Source organism: Sander lucioperca, chromosome 1 (genome assembly GCF_008315115.2).
Source record: "Sander lucioperca isolate FBNREF2018 chromosome 1, SLUC_FBN_1.2, whole genome shotgun sequence".
NCBI classification, from domain to species: Eukaryota; Metazoa; Chordata; class Actinopteri; order Perciformes; family Percidae; genus Sander; species Sander lucioperca.
In genome coordinates this window covers 13,777,248-13,798,285 of record NC_050173.1, presented here as the reverse complement: position 1 = coordinate 13,798,285, position 21,038 = coordinate 13,777,248, and the positions used below count along the sequence as shown (strand labels likewise).

The window sequence follows — 21,038 nt, the reverse complement described above, 5'->3', positions numbered from 1 at the left end:
GTTTATGCTCCCTCAGTCAGCACACCTGTCTCTCTATTGATGTTGCTTGCCTGTTACCCACTATGTGTCTATTTAGCCGCGTTTAGTTTGTCAATGACGTATGACTTGTAATGACTCTTCAACACCTCCAAACTGTCTTAAGCGGAGACTGACTGAAATCATTAATAGGTACCCGATAGCACTGTTTGGCCTGGGTTCACAATCCAGTCTGTTTTATCTGAGAACTCCATGCTAAACCAGCAGCAGGCTCCAGTTACTACACAGGATCATATTTAGCCAGGAAACGGAGCCGGGAACGCTGACTGCACTGGGTTACCAGGATCTGTGTGTGTGTGTGTGTGTGTGTGTGTGTGTGTGTGTGTGTGTGTGTGTGTGTGTGTGTGTGTGTGTGTGTGTGTGTGTGTGTGTGTGTGTGTGTGTGTGTGTGTGTGTGTGTGTGTGTGTGTGTTTGAGGACATCATCAAGTTTTCATTTAACATTTGCCATGTGTTCTGGCTGCAGTGCATGCTAATAGAAGCCTATGACGCGATATTAAAGGCACGCAAAATGGATTTGTGAGAGACGTCAAGGTTGGGTGTTTACTTCCCGTCAGGGAGTATTTGGGGTGTATACATATTCTGGTAAACCCCCCATCGTCTCAGGCATGCAGCTGAGTGTGTGTGTGTCTGTTTTAGTGTGTATGTTTATGTGTGTGTGTGTGTGTGTGTGTGTGTGTTTGTGATTTGTGTGTATTGTCACAGTCAGAGCATAAGCATTTCCAGATGTGATGAGAATGGTGACAGGCGGAGAATGAGACAGGATTTAGTCAGAGCATAAGACAGTAACAGTTAGCTGACACATTGTATTACTATACTTGTCATGACTAACCTTTACTCCTGGGTTAATATATTTCAGCAACCTAAACGTAGCTTTAAGACCAAATCTAAGCTATAAAATAATACCTTAATCTTAACTAACCCTAAAGTCACAATTACCAAGATAATCTTTTTTTCTGATTTGACTGATCTTGGCACGTCATGCAAGTTTAAATCAACTTAATACTAATTCAATTCTCTCAAGCCACGTCCTTACCCTAAAATATTTCTGTGAATTAGGCAAAGCTGGTAAAAATGTCTTCACTTTGGAGGATTTTCCTTCATTTTCTATCCTTTTTAGGAAAAATCCAAAGCACAAACACAGCTGACACATCATGGTGGTGAGGGTGTGACTATTAAACTAAAATAGTTAAATCCAAATATTTCACATTCACGTAACTGTTAAATATGCTAAACATGCTAATGGAAATGTAACTGCTGTCCCCAGAGTAATACACCATTCTCATGTTTTCAGACAGTCAAACAAACCATGAACATTAAAGCTTTTTCATTACAGTTACATGACTTCTAACCACACGTACACACACACTCACAAATGCACTCTTACACACACACACACACAAACACAACACACACCCACACACTGGCCAGGCAGGGTGAACAGTGTCCCTCATCACAAGTATTAAAGTCCGAGCCTTGAGGACAGCTAGTTATGCCTGGAATGTCAGTTCACCTCAATGAGAGTCAGAAAAACACACGTGAATACACAACTCCGAATACACACACTTGAAAGATTGAAAGACCACACTCATACTGTCATGCACTGCTGCACAACCACACACAAACACACACACACACACACCCACACACACACACACTTCTTTTATTGAGAGAGAGAGAGAGTGTGTGTGTGTGTGTGTGTGTGTGTGTGTGTGTGTGTGTGTGTGTGTAACAGAATAGCATTGCATATGAGACATTCCTGTACTATAGTACTGTTTTCCTGAGGCAGTAACAGGATATTCTCCCCCCCACTGTCCTGCCTGCTGGACACACACTCTTACACACCAGGGTTATTATAGTAAATGAAAAGTGAAACAAAAACAAAAATAAGCAGTACAAAATATTTGTATTAAACTGAAAGTAAACAAAAACTAAACTAAAACGATATTGAAAAAGAAAATAAAAAAAGTGAACATACATTTTTTTGTTTTGTAGCTATATTTCACTACCGGAAAAAAAAGACACACACATTTCTGTCAACTCTCGAGACATTGAACCACAGAAATTGACGGACTTGAGATCCCAGGAGATGGCGCTGTGCTGCAATAGCTACTGAACTAAATATATAAAAACTAAACCGTTCTGAAAAACTGAAACTAAACTAAAACTAGCAAACACACTCTGAAAACAAACTAAAACTAAAATGAAATTGTAAAAAAAAAAAAAAAAATATTATAACTTTGCACACACACATTCCTGCACATGCATGCATGTACATACACATGCAGTCCATACAATGGGTCAAATGTAGCCTATCCACGACGTTCCACTTCCGGGATTGCTCCGTTGCCGCCAGAAATTCCGCCTGATGTCACTCTTTTCTGCCGGATGTCCCGTTACCTTCCGCTATATTCGTGTTGTAATTTTAAACTCTGTGGATTTCTGAGGACTATGGTTAACTGCTCCTTAGATCTCTGCAGGATAAATCCAGACAGCTAGCTAGACTATCTGTCCAATCTGAGTTTTCTGTTGCACGACTTAAACAACTTTTGAACGTACACATGTTCCACTTCCAGAGGCTATTTTGCAGCGGCACCGTGGCTCCGTCTGGCACTTAGCACCAACGATTGTGATTGGTTTAAAGAAATGCCAATAAACCACATCATGTTTTTCTCCCATCTGTGTGGAATGCTGTGTGGACTTGCCAGACCCTCCTCCGCAGCGCTGTGGAGGAAGGTCTGGCAATGCGAGACTAGGTCAAGTGTAACAAGACAGAAGACCTGGTCTAAGTGAGCGTGTGTATAGAAGTAACATGTGGTCCTCACGTGGCCGCTAATATCATTTACTTGGTGAAAAAATCATTTGAGTTGTTTAAGTAGAAACTGGAGATGAAAGGAGAAAATAATGCTGTAGTTTAAACATTTCTGTAATATTGATCCATGTCAATCACAGCGTGCCGTGGTTTAACAAATAATTCCCTTAGTTGAAGGTCAAAGTTGATAACGTAGCTAACAGTATGATTTGTCCAAATGAAAAAATCTAACATTTGGTACACACATGCATGTCCCCCTCAGGAGGACTGACCAGATACCATTCCCATCAGCCTCAGCTGTTAAGGGCTAACTATTAAATGTTAGCATGCTAACACAACTAAGGTGGTGATCATGGTGAATTACGCCTGCTTGGCATCATCATTATAGCACTGTCATTGTTGAATGTTAGCATGCTGATATTAGCATTTAGCTAAAATCTCTACAGCCTCACAGAGCTCTTGTTACACTTCACCTCCCAGAGATACAAACTATCTGTATTATTGTGTTCTTAATTATTTTCTATCATTTTAATTGATATTTCACTTCTGACACAGTAGTATCAAAAGGAATGTTTTACATTAAAAATGTCCCAGATTGTAACATCCCTAGACTTGAATTGGAATTGTGTGAGACATTCCTTTAAGAAAATGTGTGTATTCTGATTTATATATATCACACATGAGACAGCCTAAGCCAGCCAGATGGGTCAACAAAGCCCTCAGAGAAAAAAAGTTTTTCTCACAGTAGAAACGGGAGGAGGAGAGAGGACGAATGGAGCATCCAGAATGGAGCGAGGAGAGTGTTGCTTCGGTATAGACAAGAGAAGGAGAAGAGGCAGGGTGTTATAATCCAGTATGTGATTTCACTGACCACTGGTTCTTCACTCTAACAATCCCAGAGAGGAGAGAGGAACCAAGAGAGGAAGGAGAAGGCGCAAAGAGGGAGAGAGGGGATTCGGCAGAAGAGAGGATAAAGGGGAGAAGAGAAAGAGGAGTAGATAAGGGAGAGAAAAAGATCCAGATTCAAAGCCAGGCTGCCCTGTTTATGTTGATACTAAGTCAGACACCGCATATTGTATGGGGTTCACATCGGTAAAAATTCCCATGAATATCATTTAATGGCAGTATTTAGGTGTACAAAATGTGTGCTAACCAATTCACTGAAATGGTCCTCCTCATTAAATCCCAACGCACACACTCTCACACGTTACAAAGACGGGGGTCAACAACCCCTCATGGAAGTAAACACATCTTCAGAACAGAGGTGTACTTGGTACAAGGCAGTAAACTAGGAAGCAAATAGAATATTTGTTAGTGGCCTCTGTAGAAACAGACAGCTCAGTAAAGACAGGAGTGTGTAAATGCTAACGGTGGATGTGGAATGTGTCGGATGGATGGTTCACAAAAACAGAAGGTCACAGGTTTTGATCCCTGCATGCCAATGTGTCTACCAATGTGTCCAGATACTCAACCCCCATTTGTATATTTAAATAAGAAGTCAGTGAAGTGCCCACACAGTTGATAAGTAAATTAATGTGGCGGTAAAGTATGGGTTACAAGTTTGAAAACAATCTATGTATTTTATAAAAATCAGTTTGGTTATAAAAATTGTAGGGGGGGGAAATAAAAAACAAAAAACTGACGATTAATGTAACATAACAGTATTGCATGAAGTGGTGATTATTGCTTCATAAGGGAGGGACATTTTGACAACTTATTTCGTCATCTAGCAGTTATACATCAGTTTCTACAGGCTGTGTGACCAACTCTTCAGGAGAATTTAGGCATTGATGATGTGGCCTTGAGGCAGGCACTTAATCCAAAAACCCAGCAGTGACGCTGCTCTGTGAACAGCTGAGGTCGGGAGGATACAGGGAGTGAATGTGTGTTTAGAGCTGCAAAACCTTGAGTATCTGACAAATCCCATGCCTGTGATACACTTCTGAGAAATTATTATTCTATGCAGAACAAGTATAATGTTAAAGTTTTGAGCTGTGCACATACTGTGCAGAGAAATATACCGTTTTGCTAATCCCCACCCACAGTTGTAAAAGCTCAAGATACTTCCCTACTATAACTATAAAAGTAATAAACTGACATCCCAACTGTCAGTTTGTCTGTTGTATAATAGAGTATCAGATCAAATATGGGGCAGGAAGAGTTACTGTATTTGAACTATTTGCCAAGTATTCAGCACACTGATTCATTCACAGAACTGTGAAGGTCTTTGAACAAAGATACAATGGATTTCAGTTTTTTATGGAAGATTGTTATGTTTTTGCTGTCATTAAGCAGCAGAATGGCAGTTGGTGCCCCCTAGTGGTGTGAACCAGACAGAACACACTACTACTGCAATGCAGACAGACAGATGTGTGTGTGTGACGTGTGTGTGTATGTGTGTGCGCGCGTGTGTGTGTGTGTGTGTGTGTGTGTGTGTGTGTGTGTGATTAGAAAGAGTCTGATTTCTAAGGAAAAAGTGCAACACTTTCTCTTTTAACTACTACTTTAAGCAAACATTGTTTTTATGCAAGTGATGATGAGACAGTGTACAGCCTCTCCATACAGTATCTCTGAACATTGTGTCGTTTGTTTCTTGACACAGAGATCATGGCGGGCAGCCGAGGATGTCAGTGACACAATTCCAAGAGAGCGAGCCCTGAAGAGCGTCAGTTTCCAGGAATCGGTCAGCGTTATCACCGACAGGCCTGCAACTATGGAACTGGAGAGCCAGCAAATCCAACATGGCTGCCTCAGCAGCCCCACTAACCGAGCCCACAATGCAGTTGGTGTGAAAGTAGAGGCTTCTGACAGCGAGGTGGTGCAGGTATGCAGCTCACATTTTCACTTGTTTAATTAACTTTTGTTTATCAACAACTTTGACCTGCCAATTTATGTTGGGCTGAGTGGAAATTGAACTGGTTTTGTTGCAGTCTTAGGAAATAGTTTTGAATTTCTTGATTTCTTAAGTCACTTTTTTTTCTTTTTCTTTTTCATTAACCCAAACAGATAGCTACAGATGGCCACATTACAGTAATTTGGCAACATTTCCATTAACTTGCATGTACATACTAGACTTCAAGTGGTTTATTATATAGCATTTGGGTGTGCAGAAATGTATGTTTGTTGTCATTTATTATGATAAAAGTAAATAAAAGTATCACGATATGCTGCATTGTTATATGGCTTATCATCTCATGTGCATTGTTTCCCCTTAATATAATACTAGGAGGAGTTTATTGAACATTATAGTACAATAGTTGTACACCACAGCAATTTGATTGTCTGCTGCGTCTACAGGAGATCCGCTACCTGGACCAGGTTTTAGACGCCGCTTCCGAAACACCCACCAATGGAAACTCTTCTCCGTCAGAACACACCAAACCAATCACCATCGATGGAAACTGTCCTTCTGTCTGCGTGTCGGCCTCGTCTCCCGTCGATCACGGATCAGTCATTGTGGAGGGGCAGAGACAAACCATGTTCCTGTACCAGGAGGACTCTGCTGTGAGGACCAATGGCCATGTGCAGGGAGAGGAGTCGGCGAGCGGCAGGGCGAAGTTTGAGCTGAGAGCGTTTCAGGAGGAGAGACGGCCAGCCAAACTCTTCACCCCTGGAGAGGAGCAGCAGGTCAGGGTGACGAGGAGACGGCCCTCAGGGGAGGTAAATGGCTGTTAGAATACACTTTATCAGCTGTAACAGATTTCGAACAGCATTCAGACACACAGTATTCAAAAAACAACACAGCAGTAATGTTAGTGTGAATCTTGTCTGTATTGTAGTGTTAGTAATAAGAGGTCTGAGGAGGGCTCGGAAATGCAAGAACATTCCAGTATTCTTGAGTAAAGCGTGATTTATGGTTCTGCGGAGGCTCCACGCAGAGCTTTCGCTGCAGACACAGATAGACACAACCCCGAATGTTTTATGAATAGCCCCGGATCTCTCTCTCTCTCTCTCTCTCTCTCTCTCTCTCTCTCTCTCTCTCTCTCTCTCTCTCTCACAACAAAAATAAGTAGCCTATAACAGAATAAAAAAGCCCCAGAATGGCACATGCAAATTAAGAAGAAAAGTATTTTCCAGTGCACTCGCAGTTCTTACATTTATTTTTTTTGTAGAACTCATGGTAGAACTGTAACTTGGTCCAGTTTATTTTTCCGAGGCGAATAGAATGGGTAGCTACGTGTGGGGTCCGACCATGCCGTATTTGTTGCTATCACCTAGCAACCGTCTCTACGTGAGGAAAGCTCCGTGAAAGGTTTAATTTTCGGAGGAATCATAGCCAAATCAGTCTAATACATTGATGCCATTAACACAAAGTTTAGGAGCGCAATAGTAATGATTTAGTTTGAAGTTCCTGTGACAACATCCAGTCCATGATTCAGACTCAAACACAAGGAGCTCTGAGGCAGACCCGTGCATCACTTAATGTCCACTCTCACTGTAAAAAGCTGTGCAGCTTCAGGTTTATGGATGCGCTCTGCTGTTGACATGCTGCAGCAGATGTGACACGTTTGTGCTCTGTGTATTTCTGCAGTAGTTTCGGTTTTCCACCTTCGATGTAGAGCAGCGTACAGCCACTTCCCTAAACTTTGTCTCATTCAGAGACCAGAGTCTCAAACGTGGCTTTGTGCCTGTCAGACGGTCACATGCACAGCAGACTATGGTGCAGGTAGATTATTTTCTGAAATATAGTGACTTTATTCTTGCAATAGCCTATTATAACTTTTTCTCAAAATATCACGTCAAAATATCCGACTCAGAGAACACAGATGGCATGAGTTATATTTTGAATATGCACAAAGTTTTGGACATGAGCAGAAATCAAATCAAGCTCAAACATCTGAAATATTACAGTCCAGGGGTTTATTAATGCATTAACATGAGTAATGTATCATTGAGGTGAATAATTGTCATATGCACATTTAAGGAGGCTACTTCCCCAACAAAAGACGCAAAAGAGGAGGGAGGAGTAAATGATGCCTAGGCTACATGTGTGCTGACTCACATTTTAGAAAAGTTGATCCAAAGGAGAATAAATAGTTGAAACCAATACAGAATGCCTGAGAGCCTTACTGCAATAATTTCCATTATGTTTTTATATTTGGATTGTAATCTATGTTTCCCTTCACATAAAGATATTTACAGCATATTGATTCAGAAAAAGGTATAAATAGGTGCATAAAAATTCACAAGAATGCAGGAAATGAAGTGTTTAATGCTCAAACTTTTCTGGGGGAGGACCCACAGACCCCCCTCCATCATAAGTCACCACACACATCTGGAAACAAAACCTTGGCCTTTGGGTTGGCAGGCCAGTTATGATTAGGTTGGCGCCATCTAAATTACATCTACAAACTGGCCATCTGAAATGAACATTAACTGGCTATTAACAAGCTGGGCAAGCCAATCATTGTTATTGCACTGCATTCGGTTTATTTAAATGGGTCCGGACTAAGCCCCGAACCTCCTCAAGTCCTAGAAACGCCCCTGGCGTAAGTGGCCTGAAGTTTATACTTGTGCGTTGGTAGTGCGTCGAGCCGGCATGTGTGTGTGTGTGGGGAGTGTGTGGTAGTGTCTCCCCTGTGCTTTCTGACGACGGTGGGAAATCTATAGCAGGAAAAGTTAACCCTCTCCTTGATTTGATGTTGTTTATGGAGAAGGAGAACCAGAAAATGAGTAGGGGGAAAATGCAACGCTGCCAAGAGACAGCGTACATTTTACGCAGAAGTATAAATCATGCTGAAGTCCTACCAAATGACCATAATGTAAACAAGCATAAATGAAGGTTTACTTGGATTAGTCCCTTTAAAGTCAGGCAGTGATTATTGCCTTTTGTCAAAAAGTCTGAATTGCTTACATGAAACAATTCAATTCAATTCAATTTTATTTATAGTATCAAATCATAACAAGAGTTATCTCGAGACACTTTACAGATAGAGTAGGTCTAGACCACACTCTATAAAGCCCCAACAATTCCAATAGTTCCCCCAAGAGCAAGCATTAGCAGTGGCTATTGCGACAGTGGCGAGGAAAAACTCCCTTTTAGGAAGAAACCTCGGCAGACCCAGACTCTTGGTGGGCGGTGTCTGACGGTTGGGATTATGACGGTACAGGATGTAGCGTGGCACAGCAGAGCATGGGTGGACGCGGTGGACGCAGCAGGACGTAGCCGGGCATTGCAGGGAATCGCAGAGCGTAGCAGGGTGTAGCAGGTCCATAGCCACAGCTGCACCCAAGACCCAGGTCTTGGTGTCGCCCTAATCCGAGGCGATGTTCTGGGCGAAGAAGAAACATAAGGACTCCGGGGAGTAAACTCCCCAGAGCTAGGTGAGTAACAAGCACTTCTGAGACAGGATGTGCATAAAAGGAAACAAAAGAAAAGAGCGTGTCATAAGAAGGAACTTCCTCGGCAGTCTAGAATTATAACAGCATAACTAGGAGAGGCACTATATTATTGATTATACGATAGGTAAATCTGATGACTGTAAAGAGAAGCAGAGAAAAGCAGGGGTGCTGCGTCTGCAGCTATACACCCTGCCCCGCCGGTCTAGGCGTTCACTGCAACTCCTCACTTCCTAACTATAAGCTTTATCAAAGAGGAGAGTTTTCAGTTTAGTCTTAAATGTAGCGACGGTGTCTGCCCCCCGAACCCAGATTGGGAGCTGGTTCCACAGGAGAGGAGCCTGATAGCTGAAGGCTCTGCCTCCCATTCTACTTTTAGAGACTCTAGGAACCACAAGTTTCTCTGCATTCTGGGAGCGTAGTGCTCTAGTGGGACAATAAGGTACTAAGAGGTCCTCAAGATATGAAGGAGCTTGACCATTTAGAGCTTTATAGGTCAGAAGAAGGATTTTAAATTCAATCCTGGATTTTACAGGAAGCCAATGGAGAGAAGCTAATACAGGAGAAATATGATCTCTTTTCTTAGTTCTTGTCAGAACACGCGCTGCAGCATTCTGGATCAGCTGGAGAGTCCTAAGGGACTTATTTGAGCATCCTGATAATAAGGAATTACAGTAGTCCAGCCTGGAAGTAACGAATGCATGGACTAGTTTTTCTGCATCGTTTTGAGATAGGATGTTCCTAATTTTAGCAATGTTACGAAGGTGAAAAAAGGCTGTTCTAGAGGTTTGTTTTAGATGGGCGTTAAAGGATAGATCCTGGTCAAAAATAACTCCTAGATTTCTGACAGTAGTACTGGAGGCCAGGGCAATGCCATCCAGAGTAATTATATCTTCGGCTAATGAGGTTCATAGGTGTTTCGGGCCCAGCACAATAACTTCGGTTTTGTTTGAGTTTAACATCAGGAAATTGCAGGCCATCCATGATTTTATATCTTTAATGCAAGCTTGAAGTTTAGCTAGCTGGCTGGTTTCGTCTGGCTTGATTGACAGATATAATTGGGTGTCATCCGCATAACAGTGAAAGTTAATTGAGTGTTTCCTAATAATATTGCCTAGAGGAAGCATATATAAGGAGAATAGAATTGGTCCAAGCACTGAGCCTTGAGGAACGCCATGGTTAATTTTAGCGTAATTGGAGGGTTTATTGTTAACATTAACAAATTGCGATCGATCAGAGAAGTAGGACTTAAACCAGTTTAGTGCGATTCCTTTAATGCCAACTAAATGTTCCAGTCTCTGTAAGAGGATGGTATGGTCAATAGTATCGAATGCAGCACTAAGATCTAATAAGACAAGTACGGAGACAAGTCCTTTGTCTGATGCAGTTAGAAGGTCGTTAGTAATTTTCACCAGTGCCGTCTCTGTGCTATGATGCTTTCTAAATCCTGACTGAAAGTCCTCAAATAAGCTATTGCTATGTAGAAAATCACATAACTGATTAGCGACTACTTTCTCAAGGATCTTGGAGAGAAAGGGAAGGTTAGATATAGGTCTATAGTTGGCTAAGACCTCAGGATCGAGGGTGGGTTTTTTCAGTAGAGGTTTTATCACAGCTACTTTAAATGACTGCGGTACATAACCTGTCAATAAAGACATATTTATCATATCTAGCAATGAAGTGTTAACCACGGGTAACGCTTCTTTAAGTAGCCTCGTAGGGATGGGGTCCAAGAGACAGGTAGATGGCTTTGCTGAAGAGACCTTTAGCATTAATTGTTGAGGGTTTATAGGATAAAAGCAATCTAAGTATATGTCAGGTCTAGTCGTTCTTTCTAGCAGTCTGTCAGTTAAAGGTGACCCATTAGAGGTTGGGGGCAAGAGGTGATGAATAGTATCTCTAATTGTTATAATTTTATCGTTAAAGAAACTCATGAAGTCATCACTACTCAGAGCTATAGGAATAGATGGCTCAATAGAGCTGTGGCTATCTGTCAGCCTGGCTACAGTGCTGAAAAGAAACCTTGGGTTGTTCTTATTTTCTTCTATTAGTGATGAATAGTAGTCTGATCTGGCCTTTCTTAGGGTCTTCCTATAGGTTTTCAGACTGTCTTGCCAGTCTAAACGAGATTCTTCCAGTTTGGTGGAACGCCATTTACTTTCAAGTTTGCGCGAGATTTGCTTTAATTTACGAGTTTGGGAGTTATACCAAGGCGCTAGTTTCCTTTGCTTCATCGTCTTCTTTTTAAGGGGAGCAACAGAGTCTAAAGTAGTCCGTAGGCAGGCCGTAGCACCGTCTACGAAATTATCAATTTGAGAGGGACTAAAGTTTACATAAAGATCCTCTGTTATATTACGGCACGGTAATGAGTTTAGTGCTGTTGGAATATCTTCCTTGAATTTAGCTATAGCACTGTCAGTTAGGCATCTAGCGTAGAAGCTTTTATCTAATTTCGTATAATCGGGTAGTAAGAATTCGAAAGTTATTAAGAAGTGGTCTGATAATAAAGGATTTTGCGGGAATACTATTACGTCTTCAATTTTGATGCCATATGCCAGCACAAGGTCAAGGGTGTGGTTAAAACAGTGCGTGGCCTCATGCACACTCTGACTGAAACCAATTGAATCTAGTAGTGAGTTGAAAGCAGTACTAAGGCTATTGCTGTCAACGTCCACATGGATATTAAAATCACCTACAATAAGTACTTTGTCTGATTTTAGGACTACACATGATAAAAACTCTGAGAATTCCGATAAAAATTCAGAATATGGACCTGGTGCTCGGTAGACAACAACAAATATAATAGGCTGTACTGTTTTCCATGTTGGATGCTGAAGATTAAGAACGAGATTTTCAAAAGAGTTATAATTTAGTTTAGGTTTAGGATTAATTAACAGGTTTGAGTCAAATATGGCTGCAACTCCCCCTCCTCGGCCTGAGACTCTAGGAATTTGAGTATTAATATGAGTGGGAGGAGTGGCTTCATTTAGACTGACATACTCTTCATGGCCCAGCCATGTTTCAGTTAGACAGAATAGATCAATTTGATTATCGGATATCAATTCGTTTACTAATATTGCTTTAGAAGACAGAGATCTGATATTTAGTAGACCGCATCTAATTTTCCTATCCTGTTCTATCATTGCAGTGGTAGTTGTAATTCCAATTAGATTTAACTGATCTGAGTCGAGTTACAGACACTGTCTCGTTTTTTGGGGTAGGTTGTGGCTGACGTGAACTGGATGCTAAATTGACTATGTTTGCAGTCAACTTCTTATTACTTAGGGGATTCAACACTTTGTATGGTCTATTGTTGATTATAACTGGAATAGTACTAGTACTACATGTTACCCTGCAGAAAACATTTTCAGATTCATTCACTTGTAAAGTGCCATTAGGATCAATACCTGGGGGGCATGAATCTGTGATATTTTCAACAGAATGTTGCAGCTATAAAGCCAGCTAAAGTATGACAAGGTAAGCTAAAAAATAAAATGTTCAGCCTAAAATGAATGATTTGTCGTATATGAATACGTCCTCCAGACGTTTATCTCGAAGAAAAAACATAATAGCTGAACTCTTTTGTATATTTTTTCTTGGTACGCTTTTATTATCCAGCCTCAGCATTAAAACAAAGGTCTGAAAAATATGAAAATGTGTGGAAATAGTCCCAGAGTGTGGAGTTAAGAACACAGAACACAGAAAGGAAGGTACAGTATTAAGTTATATGTTAGTACTTTCTTCATCTACAATGGTATGACCAAAGTCACAGCGTATACTGTACGTACCACAACACACTTCAGATGAAATTATGAAATTAAGAAATGACATCCTAAAAGGAAGAAATTTTGAAATTGAAAGTGTGTCATAAGTTCACCCTAAGTAACACGAGCACATGATGCGACAGCAGTGCCCAAAAGGTTAGCTGTGGTTCACATTTTCATCAGAGATAAGGAAACAGTGATGACCAGTGGAAACTTTCCACTGTTTTAAAATCAACCACTAAAAATAAAACACAATCATTTTCAGTCGAGTCCCACTGTGCGATCCTCTGATCTACCTTGGGTATTACATGGCTTGCTCAGTGGCTATTACAACGGATTGGTGAGGCAATGGAAAGCATTCTTGTTTTGCCTGCTAACAGGCCTCATAGGACTATACTGAATATATATATAGGCTACTTAAAGGTGCTGTAGGTAGGATTGCGAAGATCCAGGACTTAGCCAAAAAAATTTTAACTTCTCGTTCACTACATCGACAACTTCTCAGTCCCTCCCCCCTTTCTGCTAAAGCCCAAAACAGTCTCCTACGCCCCTCCCCCCACAAGAGAGAATGAATGCGTGTGCAAGCAGTGATTGACACGCAGTTAGACACCCCCCCTGGCCCTGATTGGTGCATCTGAACAGGGAGCGGTAGATTTTTGCAAATCACACTACAGGCTGTAGGTGGGGCCAGAGGAGCTGGATTTTTTTTTTTTTTAATGACCTGCTTCATGTAGTTCTACTGGAACATAGGGTTAGTTTCAGCAAATATGACAGAAAGTTAGTTTTATAAGTCTTACCTACTGCATATTTAATGTGCATATGTTTCTCCTGTCTCTTGTCAGCTAATATGTGATTAAAAGCTAATGCTATAGTAAAAATGATTGGGAATTCTCTTTGTGAATATTCATACTCTTCTTCTCTCAGGTACAGGAGCTGGAGCGTGAGCGTCAGGAGCTGATTAAAGACCAGGCCGTGAAGAAAAACCCTGGGATCGCCACCCGCTGGTGGAACCCTCCTCAGGAGGTAGCCTCCCACTTTTTTTTTATGTTACCTCAATCGACTTCCTGACAAACTGATTGATTGATTTTTTTGGTTGGTTCATTCATTCATTCAAGGTTCCTTTGGAAGAACAGCTGGATGCAGAGCAGCTTGAGTCCCTCAAGAAATACCAGGAGAGGAAACAGCAGAAACATACTTATACATACTCACAGGTAACACACACACACACACACACACACACACAAGACTAATGATGCGGGATATGAAAATGATTTGCACTGCAATCTAACAGTGTTGTTGTTACATTTCTGTCTCACCTTTCTTTTCTTATCTCCTCTGTATTCTGTCCTCCCATCTCATCTCTATTTGCAGCCCCAGGTGTCAGGTCCTCCCACAATGGTGACCTTTGACCCAGAGCTAAACAGGAAGGAGGACGTTGTGGAGGAGCAGATCAACTTCTCGTCTGCTAGGAGGCAGTTTCTGCAAGGGGAGGCAACCAAGAGGGACGTAGCTCCTCACATATACTCCGCCAAACCCTTTTCGAAATCCATGACTAGAGGCAGCCAGGGGAGCGGAGACATTGTTGCAGAAACCGGGGAGGGTCACCTGGCCTGGTCTGATGAAGGAATTGCAGCAGAATTTACTCGTGCACGAGCTGTAATGACAATCCTGCCTGACGAGGAGGAAGGGAAGCGCCATTTCCATCCAGGTTTTCACCCAGAGGAGTCCGACTCAGGATTAGACGAGTCATCTGTCCGTTCTCAGGACACTACTGTGTTTAGCTTGGATAATGTTTCCGACAGCGGGGCTTCGCTACCACCTACCCCGTTGCCACTTACCCCAGTGTCACCGCCTACCCCCCAGCCCACCACGCCAGTCAATGGGCAGACCAGTGGCAGTCCAACAGAAGAGGAGCTGGACTACCACGCAGGGGTACTTGTCCAAAATGCTATCCAAAATGCCCTGGCAGCTCAGGATGGAGAGGAGTGGCAGCCATCTGACTTGAATTCTTCACAACTGAGCGCCCCTGTGTCTCCATCCTCGGCTTCTTCAAGTAGCCCAGAGCCAGTTTCCTCCTCTCCTGTGTCTTCGAGCGGAGCTCCCAGCCTCCAATCGCCTGTGTCCACCAGTCCTGCTCCATCCAGCCTGTCCCCTCAGCCAGACAGAGGGCCAGAAGTAAGAGTCGTTTCCCAAGAGAAGCCTTCAGAATCACAACACGCTCTGCAGCAGCAACAGCAGCCCTCCAGTCCAGCACAGCGAACACAGCTCCAGACGCCTTCTCCGCAGCCTTCTCAGCCCATCTCGCCACCCCAGAGACCCAGAGATGGAGGCCCCAGGATCAAAATCCAGTCCTCTTACGCCAGAGCCCTCGCCTCTTCCGCCCCGGCTCCCGCCCCTGCCTCTGCCGCACCAGCTCCAGTTCCCAGGCCGACCCCAGTCTACCGTCCCCCTTCTCCCCCAAGCCCGGAGAAACCAGAGTTCAGCTACTTCAGTAAATACTCAGAGGCAGCTGAACTGCGCAGCACGGCCGCAGCTGCACGAGGCCCCGACGCGGAGGCAGCCAGCGGGCCGTTCCGCCTGCGCTCCAACAAGCAGCGAACTCTGTCCATGATCGAAGAGGAGATCCGAGCAGCTCAACAGAGGGAGGAGGAGCTGAAGAAACAGAGGAAGGAGCAGCCTGTGGTTATTGCCCGCCCCAGCAACGCTTCCAGCAACAGTCTCGGCCCGGTGAGGACGGGCATGCGGCAAACCAAGATCTCCCCAGCAGATAAGATGAAGAGCAACAGCCTGCCAGCTAGACTCACACTGACAGCGAAGACAGCCCCAGGTTAGTCACTACTGTACCGCTTCACAAGGCTGTTTCTCGTTGGTCTCTGTATGAGACTGCTGTAGGTTGTTGTTGTTGCACTAGAACTAAAAACCTTAAAAAAAGACTTCTTGTACGTATACGTAATAAGTTACAATGAAATATTGCTTAAGTAAACCATTTGTGCTTGGTGTAATTTAACAAACGTGTCTAACGCCATGTGTTTTTCTGTAATGTACAGGAAAGATCGAGAAAGTGCGACCTGCACCGCCCGTTTCACCCTCACCCTCAGAAGGAGCCCTGTCTGACGCCGGCAGCGAGGACTCTGGAGGACGACCCAAAAACTTCATGCAGACACTTATGGAAGACTATGAAACGCACAAAGTGAAAAGGAGGGAGAAACTGGAGGACAACAGTGTAAGTATTTGAACCTGGAAAAACTAGATTAGCAGAGAGAAAATATAAATAGCTAGTATAAATATAAAAATGTTGGTTGGTGCTAAAAAAAAAAAATCCCATTTTAAATAGATAAAATGTATCTAATAAACCTGTAGAAGTTGTTGTTGAAGATATGCAACCAAGATGCCAAAATGTCTCTCAGTGAGTAACAGTAGCAGAAAGGTGATGCAGCTCATCACACATTACATGCTTGTTTGGCTCTCGTGGTTCACTGGGATTTAGTAATGCCAACACGGTTGAATGCTTCCATTCATGGCCTGTTGGCACGAGCTAATACTGTATAACAGCAATGGGAATTTACCAGCCTGAAGCCGGACCTGAAATTGAAAGTAAGTCACAGACGCTGGGGGATTTCCGTCCTGACTCCATCTTTACTCGTTTGTTTTGTATCTGAATACGTGTTTTATAACCAGGTTTCTTTATTAAGAAGAAGTATTGAATCTTGGCAGACTTATCTGCTGAAACAAAAGTCTACGACGCCCATTGGCTTACATGATGGAAAGAAAGTTACATAACCAGAAAATGTCACAGACAACAGTTTCACTTCTCCACCGAGTTTTCTCAAATCATAAGCACCAACACTTAACATTCACATACAAGAAAACATACATCTTAGGGTAACATTAAATTACACAAACACATCATATTCTGCAACAGAAAATGGGTTACACTTTACTTGAAAGTATCTACATAAGAGTGACATGACACTGTCATGAACGTGTCATAAACATTATAAACAAGTCACAAACGTTTATGACATAACGCTTCTGTCATTAAGTGTCATTCGGTTTTTGTCATGACAAGTTATGGTTAGGGTTAGAATTGTGTGTTCATGACACTGTCATGACACTGACATGTCACGTCACTCTTATGTAGATACCTTCAAGTAGTAAAGTGTTACCAGAAAATGTATGACAGTGCATTCATAGTTATCATGCATTTTTCAGGATATACAATAATATAAGTATTAATAATTTGCAGCAGGGTTGTTGTTACCTGTTTTTGTCATTGCTGATCTTGTTTGATTTGTTTATCCATGATGACATCACATGTGTTGACTATTTGTACTGTTGCTTCTCTCCTGCTGGTCGGTCAGTATGCCCGTTTGCTGCTGGCTAACGAGGTAACCACTGAGGTATCTGTCTCACCTCAAACCTGTTCACTCCATGAACCGCCTTTACTGACAGACCTGGGTCAGACTCAATTGAAAAGTCATAGAAAAAGTAATACATCCCTGCTTTCTGCGACAGTTGAAAATTGTTGGGGTTTTTAATATGTCTGTATCACATCTCACTGAAAGAACTGTTTATTCCCTGGGATTTGGAGAGCATTCCGAAGCCGTTTGTGTTCATGAGCATTATCTCAGTTCAACTTAGAAAGAAGGGAAAGTTCTCAAATACAGTCTTAAGTGTGGCGATTTTCACTGGCAATCGCTTTTTGTACTCTCCATTAAATGTTGTAAAAACATTGTAGATGAGTCAGCAGCAAGAAACACAAACTGTGTCACTTCACCCAGTCTCCCAGATATGAAAGTGGTCCAGAAAACGATATGAGATGGGCATGTATTATTTTAGTTAGAAACCCTAGACCTGGAGGATTCTGTGAGGGAAACCGTTTTATATCTGATCCCAGGTCTGCTTGTGGTCTCACTGCATTACTGTTCAGCTCTGTGGTGTTGGTGCTGCATGTGCTTGTCCATCAATTTGGTGTGACCTTTGAAACCCCCCCCTCCCCATGCACAATGTTTTGCACCTGCCCTCCCTATACAGCACATATACAGCACCATTTAAACAAATTAAAAAGGAGATGTGCGCTAATTTAAAATATTAGAAAAGAATTAATGTCATGATGCGCTAATATATGTATATGGCAAAAAAATATAAATTTGCAAATGTTGGGTAATAAACATCAGATGAATGATAGTGATATTTTTTTCTACCAAATGGACATATAAAAGTTTCATTCAAAGAAATATACCTTTTTGAGTTGTTATATGTATCGACTGGAGGTCATAGTAGATGCAATTGCGAGCATCAACTTACTCCTCCAGTAGAAAACTGAGGTAGGGCTCAGCGTTGAAGCATGAAACTTCCCCTGGAATGGAATAAAATGACTTTTGTTTTTATTGTCAAATACTGCAGGTGCGCTTCATTCTGGTAGATACAACTCAAGGACTTGGTTTAACCAAGCGCTCCCTCAGTTTTTGACAAGGACTGCATGCCAAATTAAAGTCACTGGTGTGGTGTGATTGTGTTGCCATTATATCCCTGATGAGCTGGGAAAAAAGCATGGGTTTTATCAGTAAACAGTTGGCTCATGCTAACTATTACGTTGCTCTGACTGTGCGCTCGTCTGAATGATTGTTTTGTAATTGACAGGTTCTGGAGGCCACTCGCGTCACTAGGAGGAAGAGCGACATGGCACGGAAGTGGGAAGCCGGTATCTACGCCAACGAGGAAGGAGAGGAAGAAGAAGAAGAAGAAGAAGAGGAGGAGGAAGAGGAGGAGGAGGAGGAGTAAACTGCTCCTTCCAGAGACAGTTAAAGGACCGAGTGGAAAGGAGGAGGAGGAAGAGGAGAATGAAGCGAGGATAGGGAAAGGAAACAGTATTTATTTTGCTACTATAGTATTCTGATGATCACATGACCCGCTAGCTCGACCAATGGGGCTCATCGAAGAGATGCATCAAGTTGAGGTTTTCTGACCTGAGGAGTGAAGGCCAACAGTATGTTAAGAGACTGAACTGAGTATGTGAGAGACATTTGAAGTGTTGAGGTGAGTTTGGAGAGAAAAAAAGGTCAGTGATGCAAGAGACACTTTGGAATGGTTTTCTGGTGGTTTAAGAGCGCTGTTCCGAAATGTATTTGGGAAGAAAGCTTTTTTACTAGTTGGTAGACGTTGAATGAACTAAATATTCATAGGAATTTTCATTTGCCTGTCATTTTCTTATTGAAATATGGGCTGAGATCTAAAGGTTATATTTTGACAGGTTGCCTGAGACTTGTTGGAAATGGGTGCTTGATAATTACCCCAATCATCTTCAAAACGTGTGGAGATGTTTTCATTACCAACAGGGGAAGAGAAAAAAAGATGCAAACGACAAGCAGGTGTGTCCAAAGTGACTATCAAGAAACCTCTTGACTGAACGTTAAATGAGAAAAAGGCGAGGCCTAATTTCTGTCATGTCAGCATTATTTTTACCTTTATTGGATGATGCTGCGGGAAGACTGCCATGTTTTTCCAGGCACTGAAAACAAATGGGAGCCCAAGCATCACTTTCAGAGCACGTAAAGTTTTGTCTTCTGCGTCCTGCTGTGCCACAGTACAGATAGAAGACACACATGACGTGTTGGTGGGAGCTTTTGCGATCCTTTTAAGCATCTGTATTAAATCGTAAGTGCCGACTTGAGGGTCCTTGAACTGTTAAATGCTAGTGAGGACATTTGCAAAACTAGCATCAAGGTTCAACTTTGCCTTAGACCGTCAGTAATTGTCGGATGCACGATATGTATGATGTATTGTACCTTCTCCTATTCTGTATTACTTACAGTCTCAGTAGACCTTAGAGAAAATACGCAACCACATTAGATAGAAAGTCTGTCTATAAAACACTACTGACTTCATGTCTATTAAGTGACGGACAGATGGGGAAGAGGGAAGCTAACTCCGGGTCATGTTTGCGTCACTTCAGTCAGACTGTGTATTAATGAAAGGGCTGGGTCGGGGGGGTTTCTATTCTAAAAAAAAAAATCACTTATTTTACCTTTGCTGGCTACGTCGCTTTGTTGACCTGTGCTCTCTGATGTAAGCAGTTATTTCCTGTATTATACTGAGGTAGGACTGTGTATTTGATATATGACTGAATATGTAATGTATGTTGAGATTCCAGTGGGGCAACTGCCGTGTTATCTACTATACATTGCGAGCTGAGGATAAAGTTTGATGAAAAATAATGAAGAAGCGTGTTACCAAAAACAGAATGTTGTTATTTAGAAACGTCAGTCTCTACGCTTTTAAAATCTATTTAAGAAGTGCTGATTGTTGTGCATGAAGTGGCACTCCTTTCCTATCCTGAAACAAGCACACAACAAGCAGTGAAAAAAAAAAGAAGGCAATCGATTATCAGTTTCATTAACAGGCCACAACTACAGGCTGAACGTCTGTTCATTTTCTATGTTAATAACATAACAGCGGGAGATTCACGTGTTGGGGTTGTCTGTTTTTTTATATATATATATATATATTGTGAGCTTTGATTTTGCAGGACGGTGTGATATCCTGTTTTGTTAAATGAATGAAGAATTGCAGGCGTCTATGAGTGTGGTGTTACTTTAAAACGGTAAAACAAATTGAAACAGGAATAATCCCTGGAGCCTACAGGACTGTTTTCAAATGAGTATTTCAGATAGAAACCTGGCGACATTGAACCACTTAACTACAAAGTAGCAAAAATTGTTCTACTTTTCAGTCTTTGTTAGCTTGTTTATTGAAGCCCTTTTGGTGTTTTTTCAGCATTAGGATGTCAGGAGGATGGTGAGAAAGATTGCCCTGGGGAACCGCAGGTCACAGTTTATATCACTGCATCTGCCAGCGTGTCCTGTCCGAGTGTCTTTCAGCCAGGCACTGATCTTTCTGTTTGCTCACAAACACACTGAATAAAAGCTATAGAATTAAAACTGAGATAAAGTTGCACAAAAGATAAGGAATCGCGGGACACATACTAACCCTCGACAATAATGACTAATAATGATATTTATTGGGACAGTCCCATCCTCAGTGCAAATTATCTGACTCTATTTAATTATCTATTGTAATATGTTCTGG

General features: G+C 42.1%; 1 protein-coding gene across 4 annotated transcripts in view; it reads left to right on the top strand.

Annotated features, from left to right (window-relative positions):
- Positions 1–19,964, top strand: part of LOC116048878 (A-kinase anchor protein 2) — a 97,804-nt gene extending 77,840 nt beyond the window's left edge. For 3 of the 4 annotated variants that reach the window (XM_035999107.1, XM_031298162.2, XM_031298166.2), the window contains 8 exons: positions 5,450–5,671; positions 6,145–6,507; positions 13,875–13,973; positions 14,066–14,161; positions 14,322–15,777; positions 15,998–16,173; positions 17,312–17,350; positions 18,594–19,964. In XM_035999107.1, the coding sequence (XP_035855000.1) occupies positions 5,450–5,671; positions 6,145–6,507; positions 13,875–13,973; positions 14,066–14,161; positions 14,322–15,777; positions 15,998–16,173; positions 17,312–17,350; positions 18,594–18,734 (2,592 nt within the window). In that variant the 3' untranslated portion in view covers positions 18,735–19,964. The remainder of the gene's footprint in view (positions 1–5,449; positions 5,672–6,144; positions 6,508–13,874; positions 13,974–14,065; positions 14,162–14,321; positions 15,778–15,997; positions 16,174–17,311; positions 17,351–18,593) is intronic. The other variant, XM_035999109.1, reaches the window with a different exon arrangement.
- Positions 19,965–21,038: the final 1,074 nt, after the last annotated feature.